A 17,785-nucleotide genomic window follows, 5' to 3' on the forward strand; every position below is an offset into this window, starting at 1 on the left:
CAGATTCTGTTTCCATTCATGCTAAGAATAAATAAGGAGCAACTCCCCAGAAGTCAGTGGACTTACACTGGTTTTCACTAGTGTATGTGTGAGGAGAATCTGGACTGTGGCACAAATGGTCACAAACTTGTGGGGAAATCTTTGATTCAGTTTCAAAGATGGCTTAAATGGCAGTGTCAGTTACACAGGAAATGGGTGTAAACCGCATTCACTGGGTGTGCAATGCCCATGTAAGTTTAACATCAAAGGGAATGTGATTAAAAAGTAGGAAGACATTTACAAACCCTGGTTTTGTTGTTGGTTTTTCTATTCAGTCCCCACCACCAATTCTTGGGGTGTGAATAGTCAAGTGATTTCATTTTGGCCAAAAGGCAAACAGCCCCTATTTTACAGTCTCTGTGCTTTTTAAGACAAGATCTAGTGAGAGACTTGTCATGTATAGTATTAAACACACAATGAAATCTGCTTCAAAGACACACACATTATAGTCCCCGGTGCTTTGTGAAGACCACATTTCTTAATTTATATTCAGATCTTTAAAATCGAAGCTGACTTTGAAAGAAATTTCAAACTACAAATTATAAATAGTGTATTGATTTTTTTTCCTTTTTACCATTTGAACACAATTCCCCCAGAACCTTATGCAAATATGAAAGACAAACGGAACAGACAGCTATTAATATGCCAGGAAGAATGAAAGAGCCCTGTTATGTGTGAACACAAAGAAGCAAAACATCTTAAATAAAGGTGTTTTTTAAAACAAACCAACAAAAACAACCTATTGTTCTCCTGGAAAGTGCCCAGATATGTTGCTAGAGTAAATGTAATGTGATGCCCTGGCTCTTAAACAAGGGAAAGGTGGAAGCAACTGCAGTCTACAGAGCTCATTGTTTCATTGTTCATCCCCAGATGCTTCTGTTTCATAGATATATTAGAAAAGAAACAGGTTTATTGTGCTTGTTACTCGCTTCTATTTTCATTTAAACCTACTTCTAACATGTCTGTCAGGGAAGAAGCCATCTACAGTACATTCTCTGACTCTGTATAGGGTCAGATCCTCAACTGCTGTAAATCGCAGCATAATCTCCCTTGTCAATGGAGCCTCGTTGATTTACACCACCTGGGGATTTGGCCTTGTCTGTTTTCATCCGGACCTCAAGTTCATCCCCAACAAGTATATCTACTTTTCCATCCCCTCTCGCATATGCTGTAATACTTTGTGCCCAATGGAGTCGAGGCAAGACTAGCATAAGAGGCCCTGATCTATAGATATATCAGACAAGAAGGGTTTTTGTTGTTGCTAGCTTCTGTTATCACATGAAAGCAGGTTACAAGGCATTTCCATGTGCCTTGACTGGTGTGTATGTCTGCAGCGGATTTAAAGGGAGCTCTTTTAATCTAACTATGAATACAGAGGAAGTGATTTCAGCACTGTAGAGTGGACAGCATCTTCAGGCTTTTTGTCATCTCTTTTGAAGAGCTGAGGTACAAATGTAATTGGATTCAGCTCTGCACAATGTGCATAGTGCCTATTGAGTGCTGCTTTCTGAATAAAACTCACTCACACTGGACGCTATACTCGGCCCACATTTTTAACATGAGTGTTTTCAACATGCAGTGTTTCAGGGCAGACTGCTTCTAGTAAGCACTCTGACCATAGGGCCATGGAGACTGAGTCTTAATCAGCTTAACACAACATCCATTCCATGAGGGTAGAATATTTAATAAATAGGACTGCTCTAAAGAACAGGAAGGCAGTGCTGTCGGGCAGTCAGACCATCACAGGGACTGGTTCTGGTCTTACACTGGTTGTACACTGTGGTAATTCTATTGACCTAGGTGGAGTTGGTCCTGATATAGATCAGGATGAGATCAGAATCATGTCCATGGAGTTTAGAGATGGAAAAGACCTGTTAAGTCATTTAGTCCATCCTCTGGTCACTAAAAGAGTATCCCCTGCACCGAATGTTCTAATTCTTTGGAGCAGGAGCAAGAACAAGGTAAAAGAATCTGTTTGGAATATGTGATCTCTGTATTAGACATGGGGCCTGAATTCAAAGCCTGGATCTGAATACCCTTGGACTAGGGCAGAATCCAGATCTGATTCCTATCTCTGGTTTATGCCCTTTGTAGGGAGAAGGGAGGATAATGCCTGTGGTAATGAAAGTTGAGATAGAACGTTAAGTCTTGGCTTTGTGTATTTGGGTGAGTTGAGGGGCAGGGGGCCAAGCCTCTGGAACGTGAGCAGGCATGGGGTTAGGGGACGAGTTGTCTTCCTTAGCACTGAGAGATAATAGACAATCTCCTTGAGACACTCGGGAGACCGCGGCTGGCGCAGCATGGCACAACTGGTCAAACGAGGTGGGGAATAAACTCCTGACCTGTGATGAAGCTGGTGGAGGTAAACCCACTCCTCATCGCATCCTGGGCTGCCTGCAAGCGTACGGTGTATTCCGTGATCTCCGAAAGCCCCTCTAGGCGGATCCAGGTGTCCTCAGCATCGACTATCAGCTCCTAGATGTGGGTAACAAAAGTAAGTGGAAGCCAAGAGGTGGAACCCAGACAGCATGTAAAGAGGGAACAGAAGCCAGGAACTTCTATAGTGCATGCTGTCTGACTGAGGATCTTAAAGCCATTTATTCCCGGTAAGCTCTCAGCACCCCTAGTAGTATTACCACCCCCATTTCTCCAAGGAGTAAACAGAGGGAAAGTGACTTACCTTAAGACACAGTATGTTGGGGCAAAACAGATTAGACTTCATATCGCCTGACTCGTAGGCTTAGCTTTAGCTGCTCAGCCATGTTACCTCTTTGAACTTCACCCCAGGGGAGATTTAGGGTGACTACACAGAGCAAGTCCTCCAGAATAGGGGGTGATGTGCAGATGCTATTCATGGTCCCTGTGTACATGGATCACTGATTTCCATAGGCCCAGAGAGCATGTTGTGTAACCTCACTGGAAGGCAACTGAGGTGCTTCATGGAAAAATGCGTAGTTCAAAAAGCCTCTTTAATCCCTTATCATTTAGCATGAAGTTCAGCCCTCAGCAGAGATCTATGTACCATGTACCCTATTGGGGCAGTGGTGGTGGGGTTAAGTGGTATACAGGCGATTTCCTATTCCTCTGCAGAGAGGTGTATTTCACTCTTCCCTGTAGACAACTGATGGTCTGTTTACTGTACCTGCTAGGACCTGAATTCAGGTCATCACCTTTCCCTTGAAACAGGGCACCCCTGATGCCCAGAGCAGTGTAAAGAGTAGAGCTGGCCAGCTCTGTTAACCAATTCCTAGTCTGTGCTCTCTGTTGTTTTAACCTAGCTGGTGTTCAGACAGATTATGTGGCTCTTATTGAATCCCTTACTGAAATGCCAACATCCTATGCCACTTGCAAATTAGTAATACTTTCAAAGGAAACTAGTAGGCATGTTTGCAATGACCTATTTCTGATAACGCAATGTTCATAGGCAGGTTTCTTCCACATAGATATTGACACACTCATTAAATGATCAAACACACTGTGCTGTAGGGTGAATTAGTTGCCTGCATCTCTCTTTCTACTCTCCCTAAAGATAAGTACCATATTAGCCTCCTTCCATTGCTCAGGTATCTTTCTCCGGGCTCCAATGACTAATTTTCAGAGGTTCTGAAATTTTCTTCACTACTTCTTCCAAACATTCCAGGTGTATCTTGCCCATTTGGACCTGCAGATGTGGGAACTGATTTTTGTCTCCATCTCTTGGCTTACCCCATGGATTGTGACCTATCTAGGCATTGTCTAATGGTAGTGTCTATGAGGAAACTTGTGTCTGTCATCTGGATCAGTCTGAGCCTTAGTATTTATGCAAAACTCTCAGAAACATTGTCCTTCCTCTGGTGACTTGGATTGCCTCATTTATTAGTCCCGCCCCACCACACCAATCTCTGATTCTTGTTTTAGTGCAATCCCCCTTATCAGTGAAAACTCACTTTCCGGCTTCCATCAGTCGATCTGTAGGTCATGATGTAGTTCTCGATCTCTGCCATTGGAGGTTGCCATGAAAGGAGGGCGCTCTGGCGGGTGACCTCAGTGGCAGTCAAGTTAGTTGGGGGATCCAGAACTGCAAAGGTCAATAGGAACCCAGGGAATTGGGAGTCTGACACACTAGCATTGCTATTACAGCTGATTGAAACAGCATGCTGGATCCATGAATCATGTTGACAGGAGTGCTGGCTGAACCACAGAAGTCTGGGATTTCTCACAGTCCTGTGCTCAGCCCATCCATCCCTTTTCTCTCCAGGCCAGTTTGCCCACCCATAGCTGGAGCTCCACTTACAGGGCACTAGGAACCAGATAAATATTCTCCACATGGACTTTTTTTGTCGTGCAATTGCTCTGAACTGCGTGAAGCACAATGTCTGTCTGTCAAGTAGCTATTTAATAGTGAAACAGATTCCATTGTTCTCCTGTATACAGCCTTACGACAATGGGTAGGAAAAGGATCTGATAAGGCAGTGGTCCCCAACCTTTTCCGGGTGGCAGGCACTGGACGACAAGCCACCGAGGACCGTGGCCGGTGGACAAGCATTCGCCGAAATGCTGCTGAGAAGCGGCAACGTCAAGAGGTGTCACTGCCGAAATGCCGCTGACTTTCACCTCTTGATGATGCCGCTTTTCGGCGGCATTTCAGCGGATGCTTGTCTGCCAGTCAGTACGTGGGTGCACATAGATGCCCCAGCGGGCACCATGAGGGCACCGTGCTGGGGACCCCTGTGATAAGGGTTTCCTCTGGAAGCCAGCAGGATATATTATCTAGAGGGATCAGCAGAAAGGAACTGCTGAGAATTTGAAAAGCATCTTCCTGAACCTGACATCTCACATGTATCAGTATAGTCTGGTTCTTATACCGTGCCTATCATCATGGTATCTGGGTGCCTTTGTGGTCCCTGAGCACATAAAACAGACTGTTTAACAGCTTATTTGGCTTCTGCTCCCCAGCTGGACAAAATAAAAACCACTAAGGACACCTAGTTGGAGAAGGGAAGAAGTTACCGTACGTACGAGTTGTAAAGTTGGTGCTGATGGTGCTGCTAGTGAGAGGCCCATTGGTGGCATACATGGTGACCATGTAGCTGGTACTGGGCATCAGGTTGATCAGCTGGTATTCTTGGTTGGTCCCGTCCACTAGAATGGTCTCCCCTGCAACTGAAATCAGATGGAGCTGGCTTGGACTGAATACGGAGCCCTTCTGTTCTTAAAATATGACTAAGAAAGAACCATTTGAAACAAAAGCCTATTGTGGCGGGTTGCCTGGGCACAACAGGTGGCATTTTACCATGTTGTGTTGCCAGCATGTCTCCACTCTTTGGATGAATTATGTCCTTCTTCCTTCAGATTGCTGAAGAATGATAAAGGCCATTGCCCACACTCCTTACAAAAACCATGCCAACACCTGGCCCGTACATAGCACTTCCCATCCCAGGTTCTCCATGCAACTTACAAAGAACATAATTATGATCACCATTTTACAGGTGGGGAAACAGGCTTAGAGTTATGGAAGGTCACAAAGCAAGTCAGCAGGATTAAAACCCAGTTCCCTGCCCACTGGATCATGCTGCCTCCTTTCTTGCTACTAACTTGTAAACTCACTGCCCTGCAATCTGTGAGCAGAGCAGTTTTGTTTGGTGTTAGAAGCAGGCTTGGGAGGAATAGGTTTAAAGCAACAGATGTAAGGAAATGTCAATTTCAGCTGCCACACTGAAATCAATGAAAAAATATCCACCCTCAGTTGGTGAGAGTGCAGACCTCTCCCCGACCTTGCACCTGCAGGAATTGGGTAGCACCTGTCCTGTGGGAGTGCAGGGAGCCCTGCAGGGCCAGTGAAACCTGATTCCCTGTCTGGGGATGGAGTGATTCAGCAGTGGGATGGCCTCCCCATGGCCAGTGGCTTGTGCTCCTCCTTGCAGTCTTGGCCAGGATCTCTGCTGTGCCGGGCCATGATCCCTGGCACCTTGTGCTCCAGTGTTTTGGGCCCCTCAGCCGTGCAGGGAGCCCCTTGTAGCCCTGCTGTCAATTATGGGAACCCCCTACAGCCCCCTTTATTTCCCTCAACTGTGAAAATCAAAATATTTAAAAATTGGAGAAAAAATAAAAAATAGAAATCGATATTTATTGTTGAAATTGTAAAAAAAACACAACATAGAATTCAGTCAGGCCTATGCACGGGCTGCATCTTCTCCATTTTTCCCTCTTCAATACTGGGGATAACTGGAGGCTCTGTCGTATTCGTGTCTAGTTTTGGTGAGCTGTGCTAGCTGCGAGGGTGTCTGGAGCTCAGATTTCAGGGTCAGCCTCAGGATTTCTTGTCCTCAGAGTGCTGGGGCCGGGAGCATCGCAGAGGGGGCATGGTCCCTTTTGGTATAGTGTCAGGGCACCTCTCTCTGGGTTGACAGGACACTCAGGCAGGAGTAGGTTGTGTAATGTGTGTGTGGAAAAAGTCAAGCAGGAATAGATATCGGTTTGAAATCAGGGCATGGCTGGCCCCTCTGTCATCCTGTCCTAGCTTTTCTGGTTTTGCATGGCTTTGCCAACCAACCCATAATGATAGAATCCCTTTAAACCAGCTGTCTGGGAGGGGCGGGGATCAGGCTAATTAATTATTTTCTGCTGCAGCTAATCGAGTTTAGCTAGTGGCGCTAAAGCCACGTGCAAATCTTGCAGCTTACAGGTTGGAGGCAAACCAGCTCGGCTCTCCGGCTTCACAGACGTACCTGTGTAGTGCGTTAGCACAATGATGTAGTTCTCGACCTCAGAAAGAGGTGGCTTCCACTGCAGCAGGGCTTCTGTTGGGGTGACATTGGTGGCAGTCAGACCCAGTGGGTGGTCCATGGCTGAGAAGGAACCATAAATTCATCAGGTGATGGGTGTGAAGAGGAACTGGACTCTCTGGGGGTGAGGGGTGAATTCCAGATTAAATCCCAGGAAAACCTTCCTAATAGTAAGAATAGTAGGACAATGGAACAGACTGCCTCAGGAAGTCATTGGCCTTCCTTTACTGGAGGTGTGCAAAAGAAGGCTAGGTAGCCATCTGTCTGAAATGGTCTAGACGACAAATCCTGCATCTTGCCGGAGGTTAGACTAAATGACGCTTGCAGTCCCTTCTGACTCTCTGGTTCTGTGATTCTAACTCCACTGCATATGGGTTCAACAGCTTCTATTCCTGCTAGGCAGATTTTTTTTTTAATCCACAAGGGCTTTTTTATGCTGCTGCTGCTGTCATAAACAGATAGCTAAGGGTTAATGTCTCTTTCACCTGGAAAGGGGTAACAAAAAACACCTGACCAGAGGACCAATCAGGAAACAAGACTTTTTCAAATCTAGGTGGAGGGAAGTTTGGGTGTGAGTTCTTTGTTCTTTGTCTTGGGTCTGACCCTCTCGGTTCTGAGAGTGATTTTTCTATCTCCTGGCTTTCTAATCTTCTGTTTCCAAGTTGTAAGTACAAGGATAGTAAGACAATAGGTTTATACTGTGTTTTTTTGTACTTACATGTGTGTAGTTGCTAGAATGTGTTAAATTGTATTCTTTTGGATAAGGCTGTTTATTCACTTTTTTTTCTTAAGCAATTGACCCTGTATATTTTCACCTTATACAGAGACTATTTTTAATGTATTTTTCTTTCTTTTTATAAAGCTTTCTTTTTAAGACCTGTTGGAGTTTTTCTTTAGTGGGGACTCCAGGGAATTGAGTCTGCAGCTCACCAGGGAATTGGTGGGAGGAAGAAGTCAGAGGGAAAATCTCTTTGTGTTAGATTTACTAAGCCTGACTTTGCATACCCTCTGGGTGAGGGGGGGAGAGAGAGTAGCTCTCTCAGTACTTGTGTTTCCAGGACTGGAAGCAGGGAATCTCCTAGGGTCATCCAGGGAGGGGAGCCTGGGAGGGAGTAACAAGGGAACAAGGGGAGGGGGTTATTTCCCTTTGTTGTAAGACTCAAGGCATCTGAGTCTGGGGGTCCCCCAGGGAAGGTTTTGGGGAGACCACAGTGAGCTAGGCACTGTATAATTCCTGGCTGGTGGCAGCTTTACCAGGTCCAAGCTGGTAACTAAGCTTGGAGGTTTTCATGCTAACACCCATATTTTGGACGCTAAGGTCCAGATCTGGGAAAAAATGTTATGACAGCTGCTAACTGTGGGGTAGAAGACCCTTGCAGTAGGTAAAATTTCTGCTCTTGCTTCCTACAGGCTATGCACAGATCCCCATCTGCCCATGGCTATGGTGCATTCCTACCAGAAGGGCTGTTACTGATGGTTGGTACTTTCCCTAGGAAAGGATGTTTTAGCAACAGCCAATCAACATCATCTTCTGTGACCTGCTCTCTGGCTGCGCTGTGGCTGCATGGTTCCCCTCTGCCCTAAGGCAGGCAGACTTTCTAAGGGCTTTTATTGGACATATTTAACAAGTCCTTGTTGGGCCCACAGGAACCTTGTTCATTGAGTGGAGCTTGGGTCAGCCTGGCACATGTGTAAGTGGAGTCTGAATGAACTCTCCCCTGACATCTTGTGGTGACCTGTGAAAAAATACTTCAGAATCTGATCTTATTTGTATGGACACACCCACTCCTGCCTAGGTGCTCAGCATGATGGGATTGCTTGCCCAAATGATCACTTTGGCTGGTGCTGGATCCCCAGTCTCCTTGTTGTTGGAGCAAGAGTAATAAAGAGTTGGCATCCTTGTTATGTGAACCGAGGGCAGCAGAGCAGAACATTCCCCAATGGAGGGACTTACCCTCAACTGAACAGCACTCACTAGGCAGGGGACATGGGTTCCAAAGCCCAATGAGTGGAGAGAGGGTGAGGACAGGTACTTGTATCTGGTGGGTTGATTCCTGTTTGAGGGTTATAGACACCACTTGACTCTTCCATAGGATGACAAGACATCATATGTGAAAAATTGGGATGGGGTGGGGGGGTTATAGGAGTGTATATAAGAAAAAAAACCAACATCAGGACTGTCCCTATAAAATCTGGACATCTGGTCACCCTACCCTACCACTCTCCATGGTATAATAAAAGAGCTAATTTAAACTCAACTGAGAGTCTTGTTACAGGCTGCAGAGCTGAAATCATGGATACCTAGGTCTAAGTATTAGACCTACTCTGGGACGGTATCTCTGTTGCAAGAGACTGCCCAGTGTGTACCAGCAGTGAAGCTCCCCCACTAGCAGCTGAAATCACTGACAGCAGTGTTAAGTGGTGGGGGGGCCCTGAAGACATCTTGGCAAGTGGCTAGCCGGGCAGCTGGCAGAGGGTGTGGCAAGTGGCTAGCAGGGCAGCTGATGGAGAGGCATGGCCAGCAAGGCAGCTGGTGGAAAAGCGTGTCAATGGCCAGCAGAGAAGCTGCTGGAGAGGGCCAGAGCAAAGCCCTGCAGAGGTGTGGCAATTGGCTGTTGGGGTGATAAGCGGCTTCTCGAGCAGTGTAGCGTGTATGGTGCCTCCTTACCCCCCACTCTGCCTTCCACAGAAGATGGGAAGTGAACTCTGTGGATGAACCTCTGAACCCTGGGGTTGCACTGGCCAAGGACAGCAACTGTGAGTAGGGTACAGAGAAAGGACGGGCATGTTAAAGGGGCGTTTGGGTTGCTGAACTTAAGACCCTGAGAGGAAAACAACACTGCCCAACTTACCTGGGGGTGAGTCTTTTGCTCACGGTTTGTGTTTATGAGCCCTAGCTGCGGTGTTTTCCCAAATTAATGCTGAATTAATTCCCTCCTTTTATTAAAAGTTTTTGCTACACTCAGACTCTATGCTTGCAAGAAGGGAAGTATTGCCTCTTAGAGGTGGCCACGGGTGGTGTGTAATTGTCCCAGATCACTGGGTGGGGGCTCAAGCTAGTTTTGTGTTGTATTGTTGAAAAGGAACCCCTAGATACTGAACCCGGCCCTTGATGCTGCTGGCTCCACCTGGCAGAAGGGTTACACATAGTATTTAGAACATTGTGAAGTTATTTCAAAGTGTGGAAACAGCATTAGATGCCTTGATAGTGTCCCTTTCCCTGAACCAGTAATGTGCACCACAGGTCACCAGGAACAAAGGCTACAGTTATGAGTCCGTACCTCTTTTAAGCTATGGTCATCCAAACAATGAAGTCACCCTGTGAGTCAGCGGCAATTCTGGTTCCCTTGCCCCAACTCCTCTTGCCTCTCCGCACATCACGCCCTGCCAGAGAGCGTGCACAGCACAACCCCCAATCTCATCAATGGAAATGTCCCCGACCTGTATACACGATGCTGGAGACCCGCTCGCTCTCCTCCCGGCCCCGCACACTGCTCAGGATGATCTCGTACTTGGTCGCTGGCTGCAGGCGGCTGAGGCTGTATTCAGTGACGTCGTTGGCGACTGCCGTGCTGTCCGCTCTTCCTGCAAAGCACGGGCAGAGCAAAGAGCTTTATGGTCGCTCGTCGGATCATCCTGCTCTGAGCAGGAGCCTAAAGAAGCTCAGGCTGCAGTGCAAGGAGCAGAGACCCAGGCACAGTTCTAGCGTACAGGCAGGTTAGGGGATATTGAAAGTACTTACTTGGAGGAGACGCACGGACAGTAATGTGAGTGGCCCTTTGCCACCTGCCTTGCAAGCCCCAGCATAGAGGGCATGCCGAGATAGTGGGGATATGCCCACTGTGGGTTGGAACAGCCCCATGGGGCTGCTCAAACTTATGATGGGCTATTTCATCCTCTGGAACAGTGTCAGATCTGGAGGGCTCGCAGCCACCTTTCCCTTGGGCTGGTCCTCAGTGCCTTGCATCTCACAAGGTGCAGCAGAGTGGATCAATAACACAGGCCAAATTCACTCTTTGTTCTTGCTGGCTTTGGCACCGGCTGCTGGTGGCGGGGTGCCTGATGACAGGGAGGATGTAGCAGTGTGCGGTGATGGCACTGTTTCCTCCATTGACTTTGGGCACTGCATTGCCCCCTAATCTGGGCATCTCCATTTCTGGCTTAGCTCCTAGCAAGACCCCAGAGTAGCTGTGGAGCTGTTCTAGTAGGGCAAGATCCCTTAGGGTATGTCTGCATTGCAGCTGGGAGCATGCACAGATAGATGCCATGCTAGCTTGCTTGGGTTACCTCGCTCAACAGAGTACTCATCACGGGGGGCTGGGTGGGCTTGTCCTTGGGAGGCCAGCCTGAGCCACCACCTGCACCACTGCAGCCACACTGCTACATTTAGTGCACCAGCTCCGCCAGAGCTAGCGCACGTCTGCCTACCTGTGCTTGGAAATGTGCTCCCAGCAGGTAGACACAGCCTGGGAGAAAGACTCAGGACCTGTGTTTGAGAGGTGCTGGACCCCCACCCCTCCCATAAGACCTGTTCCCAGCAGGTGTGGAAGTTAGAGCTCTGTGTTATTACCAGCCACATCATGGTGCATCCCCAGGGGGCTTTAAATTATTATATCAAGGCTGAACTGACCCACATCCATTGGGCAGAGGGATTTGGTGACTGTGGAGGTGGCCTGATCAGTGGATAGGAAACATCTGCCCCCTCCCATTCCTACCATGCACTTTGCAGTGCTGGCTTCTCCCTATTGCGTACCTCCCCCTGTAGTCACAGCTTGTGAGGTGGCTGGCTGATATTATGCCAGAAGTCACCCAGGAGAGCCCACAGCCCGCTTCAGAACAGCCTTTAGAGCAGGCAGCTGGGTTACCTTGTGCAGATAGGTAGGACACTCTGTAGTGGTCAAAAGCTGTGATAGGAGGGGCCCAGAAGATCATCACCGAGTCCTTGGTTACGTTGCCCACTGTGAGGTTCTTCGGGGGGTCGATCCCTAGAGAAGAAAGGCAGAGGTGAGATAAAGCCTACGAAGCGGTCATGGAACACTGATTGCTGGCTGAACTAGCGGTCGATCCAGCCGAACACACTTGCATGCAGAATTTCATAGCACTGTCACCCCAGATGCCAGAAAGGGGGGCTGTGTCTATCAGACTCCTCACCTGTAAGAAATGCCAGGTTATGAGGACAGTATGGGTGTATGCAAAGGAGTGACAGCAAGACAACCCACTGAGGGGTTTAAATAGCCAAACTCAACATGGAACACTGACTTCGAACCCTATTCTATGGTTCAAAACCTGCCAGGGCTCTGAATGTGAGCTGGGGAAACAAAAGGCCTGGTGCAAAGCTCAGGGAAAGAGTCCCACTGACTGACTCCAGAGGAAGGTCTGAACGCTCAGCCCCTCTCTGGAGCTCTGCCATGTGTCTGGAAATGGGTTAGCTCCCAAAACTCCCATCGCTCTAAGCCCATTGTGTATTTGTTTGTGGCTGCTTTCTCCTAAACTTCAGACCACAAGGTAAACACATTCATTTTTTTGGCCACAGTGGAGATTCCAGGATTAAGGGAGGCTAAATGTTTAATCCCCTTGTACTCTTTTGGGTTCTGTTGCCACGGCAAAGACAAGAACAATACAAAACCGGATATGTAGCGTGCTGCAATAAGGCGGATTATCTGGTTCCGGAGCATGCAGAACAGGAGACCTGAGACAAAGTCTGGCTATCAGGCATGTGGAATTGGAGCCTGAGATGAATAATCCCTTTAAAATAATGATCTGTAGGGGCAGCAACTTTCTTTTGTGAAGATAAATTATTCTGTTAGCTCCAATCTCTTCTCCAGCTGGAGATTAGGCATGAGCATTATACCCCATCAGCCAGCTGCTGACTTTACCTGTTGTGATGGAGCCCACTATGGGCTCGGAGCTGACCAAATCATGCACAGCCACCAGTGACACGATATACTCCATAGATGGCTGCAAGCCAGACAGGGTGGCATGTCTCTTGGTGGCATCTAGCATGACCTGCTTGGTCTCTTCCTTATCTCTGGGATTGTAGGTCAAGATAAACCTGTCTGCCGGAGGGGAGGGGTCACTCCAGGTGATGTTCAGGCTGGAGGAAGTCACATGAGAAAAGTGCAGCTGTGTAATTGGTCGGAACCCTGGAAACCAAAGAGAGGTGTTGCAAGTCTGTCATGGAATGGTTACACAGAAGGGCAGGAGCGTTGCATATGACAAGACATCCATCATACAGAATTAATAAGATAAAAGTCTCATTCAAGGAGCATCCCAGGCAGAAGTATGGCTACATGCTGAACCACTTCTCGCTGGGCTATGTCACTCTGTGGCATGACGCTACTGTAGAATACTGGGATTCACTGCCCAGCAGTGTCAGATTGAGAGGCCAGCCCTGGTCTCTCCATTAACTTGAACCAGAGTTGAGAACAAGAGGAAAACTGAGGAAAAAAAGGGTTTCAACCAACAAAATAAGCTCCACCCAGAAACTGGTACCTGCTGAGAGTGCAGGGGCACAATTTAAATATTCACCCCTGTCATAACTGTCTTACTCAGATCTGAACCTTAGAGTTCAGAACATGAGAAGCTAGCATGAAACCTCCAAACTTAATTACCAGCTTGGATCTGATATCGCTGCCACCAGCCAGAATTCCAGTGTCTGGCTCACTCTGGTCTCCCCAAAACCTTCCCTGGGGAACACCCAAGACTCAGATGCCCTGAGTCTCACCATAAAGGGAAATAACCCACTTTCCTTCCCCCTCTTTACCTCCTCCCAGATTTCCCCGCCCTGGGTACTCTAGGATATTCCCTGCTTCAAGTCCTTGAAACACAAGTACCGAGAGATCAATCTATCTCTCTCTCCCCTCACCCAGAGGTTATGCAAATTCAGGCTTAGTAAATCTAACACAGAGATTCTCTCTTCCCCCCGTCTTCTTCCTCCCACCAATTCCCTGGTGAGCTGCAGACTCAATCCCTTTGAGCCCCCACTTAAAAAAAAAAATCCAACAGGTCTTAAAAAGAAAGCTTTATATAAAAAGAAAGAAAAAGACATAAAATGGTCTCTGTATCAAGGTGACAATATACAGGGTCAATTGCTTAAAAAAACCAAGTGAATAAACAGCCTTATCCAAAAAGAATACAATTTAACGCATTCCAGCAACTACCCACATGTAAATACAAAAAAAAAAAACAATATAAACCTATTGTCTTACTATCCTTGTACTTACAACTTGGAAACAGAAGATTAGAAAGCCTGGAGATAGAAAGATCACTCTCAGAGCTGGGAGGGTCACCGAACCAAGACAAAGAACAAAGAACTCACATCCAAAACCTCCCTCCACCCAGATTTGAAAAAGTCTTGTTTCCTGATTGGTCCTCTGGTCAGGTGTTTGGTTTCCTTTGTTAACCCTTTACAGGTAAAAGAACATTAACCCTTAGCTATCTGTTTATGACAACCCCACCAACAGCTTGAGTCATGCACCCCCTAAGCACATACACCCCTTACCCTCAGTGGCCCCTCCCTTCAGCTCCCAGCTCTTTGCTGCTGCTTCTCCCCACAGCCACAGCTTGCAGCTCATCAGCTCCACAATCTGCTGCACAGGGAGGGGGCCTAGCCAGCAGGGCCGGTGCAACCATTTAGGCAAACTAGGTGGCCGCCTAAGGCGCCTAGTGATTGGGGTCGCCAAAAAGTCCCCTCAGGCGAGGAGGTGGAGTGGAGGTGAGCTGGATGGGGGGACGCGTGGGGAGGGCTGCCCACAGTAACGGGGCAGGCGCACAGGGGAACAGCTCCCCGCCCCAGCTCACCTCCACTCTGCCTCCTCCACCGAGCACACAGCCCAGCTCTAAGTCTCCTCCAATCGGCGCCGCAACCCTGGGCGGGGAGGAGAATTAGAGCGGCACCAGCATGCTCAGTGGAGGAGGTGGAGCCGAGGTGAGCTGGATGGGGGAAAACGCAGACAGGGTTAGCTGCCATGGCAGGGGGGAGGTCTCCCCAGGCAGGGTTAGCTGCCATGGCAGGGGGGAGGTCTCCCCAGGCAAGGTTAGCTGCCGTGGCGGGGGCGGAGGAGGTCTCCCCAGGTGGGGTTAGCTGCCATGGGGGGATGGGGAAGAGTCTCCCCGGGTGGGGTTAGCTGCCGTGAGGGGACAGGAGGAGTCTCCCCGGGCGAGGTTAGTTGCCGTGGGGGGACGGGGTGGAGAGGGGTTAGCTGTCATGGGGGGGGGTAGCTGCTGCGGGGGGGCTCCCCGGGTGGGGGGCTGAGTTAGCTGCCATGTGGGGGGTTAGCTGGGTGGGAGGCGAAACTTCCTTGCACTGGCCCTGCTAGCCAGCAACCCGTGGCAGAAATCTGGGGTGGGGGACACATGACCCCGCATGCCCCCCCATGCATCGCCTCTGGCTCTACCTACAATAGTCGCCAGACACTCTCAGTGGATTGGGCAGATATTCAAAATCTGATTGGATGTACTATCTTGGTTCCTTGAGCATGGGCTCTGCAAGCTCCTAGAGCCTGGCCCCGTTGACTGAGTCAAAAATGGAAGTAGAGGTATCTCACTAAGGCCACCCCACCATGGTGCCAGAATGCAACATCCCTCACAGTAGATGGACCTGTGATCCCCCAACCCCTTTCTTACAGACTTTCCCAAGCAATGACACAATGAACGACGCTGCTATTTCAGTGATCATCACTGGGTATCCGAGTTCACCACACAGATGTATGGGCAGTTTACACCTCTTGGATGAGCTGTTCCAGACTCGGACTGATATCTCTGCATCAGTTATGCTCAGCTCACATTTGCATCCATAATAGCTAGAGACTTTTTTTTTCCAAACAAAATGTTGAGATTTGGGAGCACAAGATGTCAGGTCAGGAGATGTGCCAGCGTGTTGCACCAATCTGAGCCCTGGCAGAGTTTGTCCCGGCCCCTCCCTACCTGTGAATGCATCCACTGTGGACTCCAAGCTCTGCTGACGGCCTCTCTCGGCAATGATTGAGATAGTATATTCTGTACCGGGATCCAGGTCTGAGAGTGTCAGCTCAGACTTATCCTTGGGTGCAGTCACCTCGGAGGCCATTCCGGAGGCTGGAGTGAAGGTGATGCGGTAATGGTCTATGGGGCCCTTGGCCTGGGTCCAGGCCAGGGAGATAGACGTGTCCGTGGAGGCTGTCACCACAAGGTTCCGAGGGCTGTCCAGCTCTGTAGGAGGAGACAATTATGAGGTAAATTGGTGGCTCTCAACCTTTCCAGATTACTGTACCTCTTTCAGAGTCTGATTTGTCTTGCAAACCCCCACGTGTCTCCCCACTTAAAATGGACTTGCTTACAAAATCAGACATGAAAAGACAAGTATCACAGCACTCTATTTCTGAAAAATTGCTTACTTTCTAATGTTTACCATATATTTATAAAATAAACCTATTGGAATATAAATATTGTACTTACATTTCAGTGTATAGTATATAGAGCAGTATAAAGAAATCATTGTCTGTATGACATTTTAGTTTGTACTGACTTCACTATGGCTTTTTATGTAGCTGGTTGTAAAACTAGACAAATATTTAGATGAGTTGATGTACCCCCTGGAATACCTCTGAGTACCCCAGGTTGAGAACCGCTGAGGTAAATTGTAATGCAAGCCACAGGGCTCAGCACACTGGAGTTGTGCTGGTTGAATTGTGTACACTACAGCCCAGGACACTGAGCAGGACCGCTGAGCATTGCTGAATGGTGCATGGCTTCCAGGCGTGCCCAGAAGTGACTTTATGATAACAAGGGAGTCTCTGGTGCGTGAATCAATTGGGAGGGGCAGGCAGGGGAGCTGGCTAGTGCTTTTGGTACATGAAGTGACACTCCCCTTGTCACAAGACCTAAGCACACTTATGAAGACGGGGGCTACGGCTACACTAGAGAGATGACTGTGGCGAAGCTGCCAGCTCTCTAATGTAGCCACTATAAGCTGACAGGAGAGAGCTCTCCCATCAGCTTAACTACTCCAGCCCCCGTGAGCGGCAGTAGCTGTGTTAGCAGGAGAAGCATAGGCGTGGGAACTAGGGGTACGGGGGGTGCTGCAGCAGGTTTTATGCAGGGTCCCAACCCCACCCCTGGGGCTGTGCTCCTGGCCCTGCACGTGGGGTTCCAGCTGCCACCCCATGCCCGGGGCTCCGCTCCCAGCCCCACATGCAGGGTCCCGGCTGCTGGGCCCGTGCCCTCCTCCAGCCTTGGCTCCCTTACCCCTGTCCAGGTCCCCTCCTCCTGTAGACAAGGCCTTGCTCCCGGCCCCAGCTTGCGGGGGGGGGGGGCAGGGGGACATGGACAGGGGTAAGGGGGCTGGCTTTCAGCATCCCTGCTAGTAAAAGTGTTCCAGCATCACTGAGGAGATGCTCTCCCACTGACACTGTGCAGTCCATATCGGCACTTATGTTGCTCGGGGGTGGGGGGGTTATTTACCCCCCCCAAGTGACATAAGTTATGCTGACTTAAACTGTAGTGTAGACAGGTTAGCTGGCAGGATCCTATAGCTGAGGCTCTCCCTGGCTCTGCACAGGCTAAGGCTGGACATGGTTTAAAGGAAGCAGTGCTGTGCTCTAAGAATGATGCCAGTGACTACCGTGCTGCGCGTTTTATTTTGCGTGTTTGTAGGGCTGTGATCTGATGGCACATGGAACTCACCAGTCCTTGCGTTCATGGTGGCTGGGATGCTCTGCTTGCTATCCATGACGGCTGATATCCCAATTCCATATTCGGTTCCTGGCACCAGATCTGCCAGCAGATACAAAAAAAGACAGGTTATGCTTATGTGTGTGTGCATGAGTGTGTGTGTATTACCAACCACATGATGTATCTCCTTTGCTTTGCCTCACCCCCGGCATTCTCTCTTCACTATCAACCTTGTCATGGCAACTCCACGTTCTCTTGTTCTATCTAAGACTCTAAGTGCGTTTAAAGAGCACAGTATTTATGGTATCTAGGTACTAAGGTTGCTGCTGAAA

The 17,785-nt window shown here is 48.7% G+C and overlaps 1 protein-coding gene across 1 annotated transcript in view; it reads right to left on the reverse strand.

Moving 5' to 3' along the window:
- The window catches only part of TNR (tenascin R), a 310,511-nt gene that overhangs the window by 9,628 nt on the left and 283,098 nt on the right, over positions 1–17,785 (reverse strand). The window contains exons 10-18 of the mRNA XM_030573302.1: positions 17,466–17,555; positions 15,729–15,992; positions 12,680–12,946; positions 11,669–11,788; positions 10,245–10,388; positions 6,747–6,866; positions 5,038–5,181; positions 3,966–4,096; positions 2,382–2,514 (exon numbers count right to left, since the gene is read on the reverse strand). Coding sequence (XP_030429162.1) covers positions 2,382–2,514; positions 3,966–4,096; positions 5,038–5,181; positions 6,747–6,866; positions 10,245–10,388; positions 11,669–11,788; positions 12,680–12,946; positions 15,729–15,992; positions 17,466–17,555 — 1,413 coding nt within the window. The remainder of the gene's footprint in view (positions 1–2,381; positions 2,515–3,965; positions 4,097–5,037; positions 5,182–6,746; positions 6,867–10,244; positions 10,389–11,668; positions 11,789–12,679; positions 12,947–15,728; positions 15,993–17,465; positions 17,556–17,785) is intronic.

The sequence above is a fragment of the Gopherus evgoodei genome, chromosome 8 (assembly GCF_007399415.2).
Source record: "Gopherus evgoodei ecotype Sinaloan lineage chromosome 8, rGopEvg1_v1.p, whole genome shotgun sequence".
Lineage (NCBI taxonomy): Eukaryota > Metazoa > Chordata > Testudines > Testudinidae > Gopherus > Gopherus evgoodei.